This window comes from Leiobunum rupestre, chromosome 1, assembly GCF_980474605.1.
Source record: "Leiobunum rupestre chromosome 1, qqLeiRupe1.1.hap1, whole genome shotgun sequence".
Classification (NCBI taxonomy): Eukaryota; Metazoa; Arthropoda; class Arachnida; order Opiliones; family Sclerosomatidae; genus Leiobunum; species Leiobunum rupestre.
This window is the reverse complement of record NC_143384.1, coordinates 60,095,182-60,101,500: the sequence shown is the minus strand read 5'-3', so window position 1 is coordinate 60,101,500 and position 6,319 is coordinate 60,095,182. Positions and strand designations below refer to the sequence as shown.

General features: G+C 38.0%; 1 protein-coding gene across 1 annotated transcript in view; it reads left to right on the top strand.

The window, feature by feature from the left end:
* The first annotated feature begins 5,350 nt into the window (after positions 1-5,350).
* The window catches only part of LOC149963447 (cerebellar degeneration-related protein 2-like), a 60,895-nt gene continuing 59,926 nt past the window's right edge, over positions 5,351-6,319 (top strand). The window contains exon 1 of the mRNA XM_090180489.1: positions 5,351-5,712. Coding sequence (XP_090036615.1) covers positions 5,646-5,712 — 67 coding nt within the window. The 5' untranslated portion in view covers positions 5,351-5,645. The remainder of the gene's footprint in view (positions 5,713-6,319) is intronic.

Here is a 6,319-nt window from a genome sequence, read left to right as displayed (position 1 = left end):
ATCATTATTTCTTAAAATGATTGATCTTTTTCAATTTTGATTTGAAGGAAATTTTCGGATTTTTGTAAATAGAAACGATTTATGAAAACAAGTCTTCACGGTATATTGGCCGAAGGTATAGTGGTTCTAAATACATTTAAAAACAGATAAGGTTTTATTTAAGGTCACTAGAGAACCAGAGTGCGATACAATTTCCTGCTCCTAATTGCGCGGTACACCACGGGCATTCCAAATTCCAACTTTTATACGTTTTATCGACAACAGATTTGGATCGAGATACAGAAGTTCCCCAGTTCATTCACATTCGTCCCAGCCAGGTTCCAAGACTGTGTCAACATGACTTATCATTCTACAGAATAATGATAGTTAAATTAATAATAATAATCAGCTAGGCTAATACCCGAGGCACCACCATAGGCCCAAGTCATCTAGCGACTTTTATTGCCATTAATTCAGGTGGTCGGTTTACAATACCTAGGAGGGTGGTGGAACAGCTCCTTACACTCACTACTATTACGGTTAACCTTTGCAATGTATTAGGGAACGGAAAACAGATTTGTCTTTGCCATAAGTAACATAATAAGAATAAGTATAACACTTAATCCCTATTGTTTTAATGCTAGTGGTTTTTACAGAACCCTTTCCCGACACTGACACATTGGGCTCATTTTTGCTAGATGAAACCGAAAACCCTATTCTTCAAATTTCATTGCCCAACAGCGCTCCTACCGAGAAAATTAGGTAACATTTACACTCGAATATTAGCACGAGCGTAAATGTGTCAGATGTTGAGCTAAAGATATTAGGAATAACCAAGATTGCATATGTCTACTTAGAGGACTGTCTATACGACCCAAGTCACAAGTGACGTGTTTATTTACCCCGATGCAAAATACCACGATGAAAACCTATCAAATTGGAACCATTTTTCTAAATCCATTGGTTTACGAGATAAACTTTGAATGACCTTGAACCATGAGTTAAAGGTCATCCGACTTGGAAAATTCTAAAGACCACCCCATACCAGATAAGTATGTCTAGCAAATTTTGATACTCTAGTATCAGTACTTTTTGAGTGATTAGCCTTTCTACCTGGTTTCTGGTACAATATTTTCATCACGACCTACCGATTTTCGTCTAAAATTCCTCGACTTGTCATTGGTCAAATTAGGTGGGCCTGAAGCTATGTAGTCCTAAAATATGACGGGGAACACGTTTCTAATTGAAACCAATTTTGTATCTCTAATGGTTCTCGAGAAAACGTTTTAATGACCTTGAAGACCCCGTGCACGTTCTATGTGTTCTGAAAATTTCATATTCCTAGCTAAAACACGTAACATCCCTAGCGAAAACGCATCCCATTCCTAGCTAAAACACATTTTGGGATATTGGACCTGTATCGTTTTTCAGTTAACACCCTGTATATCGTGGATACAATCAACTCCAGTTATGTCCTTCAAATATATTCTAGCTATAAAATAAGGGAACAGAAAAAAACAAACATTTCAAAATATCACCGCGTTAGTTTTAATTTAAAGGGTTGAAACGCCTAGAATGAAACCTGTTTCTGTTAAAAGAGTTGGAACATCTTGTAGATTCCATTGCCAGCGATGGTGAAAATTAGTGACTATGCCCTTGAAAACCTCCGAGTGAAATTTATGAGGAATTTACAAACTGCCCTAATAATTATTAATTTAAAAAAATGCATGTAGAAACAGGTTTGTACCAAATCAACGGCGGCATTGTCTTTAGACATCTATAGACCTTTGATTTTATTTGAATCGTAAGAATTATCGAGGTGAAGACCATCTAGGAGCAACAAACACAAGGAGAATGCAGCTAGCCTTTAAACACGCTAACGCAGTGTTGTGTACAAATTTCATTGGACAAACCTTTAAGGGGAAGAAAATTTCCGAATTTTCCCCTTAACCAATGAAAATTGTACGCAAGAAAATCCACGACTTTTGACGGGTTGCGTCTCCTTGTGTGGGGTGCTGTGTTTGTTGCTCCTAGATACTATAGAGTAGTAGCACTCCGTAGCTTGGACCATGGCCGCCATTTTGGTCGCAAATTTTTATCTATAGGAAAAAACATGGGTGACATACAGTCCAAGAGCCCATGACAAAATAAGCATGTGATGAGGTACACGATGGGTCAAAGTATTTTTTTAATTAGGGTAGTCTTACAGCTCAAGATGGGGGCTTTCCTGAAATACGAACCACTTCCGGTGACCTTGAAAATTGATATAACCTGATATTGGTATTATTCGATTGGTCTCAACGTGCTCTTACCAAATTTCGCTAAATTAACCTTCAAATCTGAACCAAGAGGCGTATAACGTATAAGATTATAAAACTAATTTCGAGCCCCTCCCAAATTTACATGTATAAGACAAAATTACTTTTTTAGTCTTATAATTAAAAAATACCTTGACCCATCGTGTACCTTATCACTTGCTTATTTTGTCATGCGCTCTTGGACTAATACTAGGACGTCACAGTGCCATAGAGATGAGTCAGGCCGGTTAGTTTTAAAGCCTGACTCAACCCGACCCGATTCAAAAATACAAAATTGAAACCCGACCCAGTCCGAGAAAATTATTTAAATTTTAAACCCAACCCGAACAGGCCCGATAAAATTGAAACCCGACCCGAACAGGCCCGATAAAATTGAAACCCGACCCGAACAGGCCCGATAAAATTGAAACACGACCCGAACAGGCCCGATAAAATTGAAACCAGACCCGAACAGGCCCGATAAAATTGAAACCAGACCCGAACAGGCCCGATAAAATTGAAACACGGCCCGAACAGCTTCATAAAACTGAAACCCAGTCCGACCCGAAAAACTTGCACTCTTTATGTTTATAGTATACGCTTGTACTAAATCCAGATTCAAATTTGTCAGTAGATAGCGCTTGAGAAACGATTAAAAATTAGTGAACGTGCCAAGATTATGATAATGATACGCTTTCTGTATGTAGAGATTTGCTGTTGCGAATAAAATAGAAACTTGAAGGGCCGATCACTAATATATAAATAGGCCGATCCGACCTGGTCAGTTTTAAGTAAAAAGCCCGACCGATCCGACCAGACCCATTTAAAAAACGGCCCGGGCCGGCCCGCCCCGAAAAATAAGTTATGAAATTAAACCCGACCCGTTTTTTTCAAATTAAAATGATTAACTGTAATATTTTGACCGTTGGTGGCTTTCCATTGTTCGATTATAATTCTTGGTCAGCTTTCATGTTTTGAAACTCGCCCGCTAGGGGCGAAACTTCTATAGTTTTTAACTACAATCTGCCAATCACGGACAAAGGCCTAACCACTAATATGCGCTCTACAATGTCAAGTGCCTGGGATAAAGATACGTACTAATACCGCCATAATAACAACAACAACAACAACGGCGTCATCCTCGTCCGTGACTCGGTTGAGAACAGAATCTTTGTTACAAATATGATTCCGTTGAAGTAACGCGCTGGATATTATGTTTCCCTTAAACCGCGCATCTTCGTGTCCGAGATGTCCGATGAGGAAGAGGTCATCAACGGCAAGTATAAAAAAAAACTACAAAAGCGCCCTCTTTGTACGAACGATAAAAGTAATAAAAAACACGTTTATTTTAAAGCAAATGATCGTGATATAAACAGAGTCGAGATTTGTTTCGATTTGCGGCCTCCGTTCGAGACCGGCATTAAACAGAGACGCGTTCTTCTTTACGCGTTTTTGGCGTGCAAAGGCCTAGCGACTAGAACGAAACGAACGTGTTCCTCTATCTTGATTGCAATTTGGGGCAATAGCGGGTTTCGATTCGCACTCTGCCCGCCGTCGGCGGCTGCAGACTACTCCATATTGACCCCCTTTCATCCTCGTATTAATTCCCCCTCTCCTGTATTATTATTCTCCTCCACTCGTAATATTTCTTCCCCCACATTTCTTTACTCGACAATTTGAAAGGGATAACGTGTTAAGTGTAAAAACACGTTTTACACGAAACGCCATTTACGTCAGAGGTTAAGCAAATCAGGCTATGAACGGGCACGTCTAAGATTATACGGAACTCTGTTGATGGTAAATTAGTCACCAAGACGATCGATTAATTAACTAAAGGCTGTTTTACGGGATAACATATCGAGGCGTACTTTAGTTAATTAATTAATGACCAAAATTTCAATGTTTTGATTTGACTCATTTAAAAATAATGATAAAACTAGAATGTTTTTTTAAGGATTAGATAACCTACATTATTTTCGTTTATTTTATCATTTAAAAAATAGAACAAATGGCTTCAATTATAAAACAATATAATTTCTATCAACTGTTATTTAAACCATGTAAATTATGGTAAAACTATGCCGAGTAAACTTTCAATATTGAAGTAAACACAATCTATTTCTTAAAGGGAGCATAGAGTTTCATATTGAAGTTGGATCACCTGGCTAGTTTCAAGTTTCTGCCACCAGGCTTAACACTATCTTGTTACGTTAAAAACAATTCGTAGCGCGTATTAGTGGACGAGTTTCTTATTTTGAATATACTCCCTCTATCGGAAACTTTGAGCAACTAACTCGGCCACCTGAATGAATTACAATAAACGTCGGTCAATGACTTAGGCCTTGGATAATAGCATAGCTGATTATTATTATTATTATTAGTTAGACGATTATTAGATTTAGAATATACTTCTAGGCCCTTCAACTAACTAAGCCTTTTTAGAATTTCGAAAAGGTGACCAATATTGTAATATCACCAGGGTTGGACATAAGGTACTAGTCACGGCATTTGACTACTAAAATAAATGCTCTGACTTGTAAAATTAATCGAAATCGGGGGGCTGAATATTCATAAATAATGGAATATGGCGTATCATAAATTCATCAATCCCTTTTATTAAAAAAAATTGTGATCGGCCAAAGTCATGCAACTTAAGTGATATGAAACTCATATTTTAATTCTGACGGGATAAGCAAAATGTTGGCTGTCCTTCTTGTTTATATACCCCCATTTTAACCCCCACTAGTCAGTGACTACTAAAATAAATTAAGATAGGAGTCTCACTAGTCAGGCTGACTACTTAAAAAAATATCCTTATGGCCAGCCCTGAATATCACAGATCAAAAACCACTGGATTTGGAAAATATGAAAAACCATCTATCTCGAAAACACCATAAATGAACTTGTGGTGTTTTTGCTTTCAGGGATGAATTTCCTTCCCCTCCCGTATCGTTGTATACGTAGAGATACGCGTACCGGCAAAGGGAGGGGGGGGATTTGTTGGGAGAGGGAAGTGGAGGGGTGTCGCAAGCGCCGTCGAAGAGAGTCCCTTTCGTTCCATTCACAGAGACGCAAAACCCGAGCGTTCGTCGTGCCTGTAACGTCGCTCCGTCGGTGTGCCGAGTTCATTACGTTTACCGCGAACTTCAACTGACTGACAGAATCTGGGGTCGCGTGCCTTCGAAGTCTTCCCAATTGCGTGTTTTCCTCCGCTCGCGAAGAAGCCACACGCGTGTGTCGTTATTGCGCCAAGACATCGTCCGATAATTGACCCAATGACGGTTGATCGTACTGGTTAGCGGCGTAGCTGTGGTCGTTGTCCGTTGCTCGCGCCAATTGGGAGCAGAGTGACATTGAATAACGGGCAACATGGATTGTTTTGAAACATCTGGGGATAATCAAAATGACACCGCTGAAGAGGAGTGGTACGTCAGTGGTGAGTAATAACGCTCTTTTTGCCCTCAGTATCTTATCGAGTTTAAGGGTAAGGGTTGATTCCTGATTCTTTTCTACGTTGCGATTTTTGAATACGAAAGCAGATGGGGTGATGACTTTTATCAACGCGTATATTTTTTCAAGTGATTGAAATTGCTAGGCACGAGTTTCTTTGTGATTATTTGTTGAGGATCAGTTCATACTTTTAGCCGCTCAGAAATACATATTATTCACCTTATTTTTTATTAATATTTAATATATATTTCAAATAGTTTGAAATTCTTCGATATTTTTTTAATTTCCAAACATAAGATTATTTGCCTTTTGCATTTATCGATACTTGTAGTAACGGAAACTCAAATTTAAGTTAATGCTTATTAGATTTATTTACCACAAACATTATTTGGAACATTTAAAAATATATGAAAGTATATAACGTAATTATTTATAAATGCTGTTTATTTCAAATCACAATTAATTAATAATTTATGCATAAGTTTTAAATTTTGTAAGCTTTGTTTAGATAAAATTTTTATGGGCTACAAAACGCCAATAGTTGGAGCTTAGTTTTAATTAATTTTCTTAAGTTTTAAGAAAAGTAATCGAAG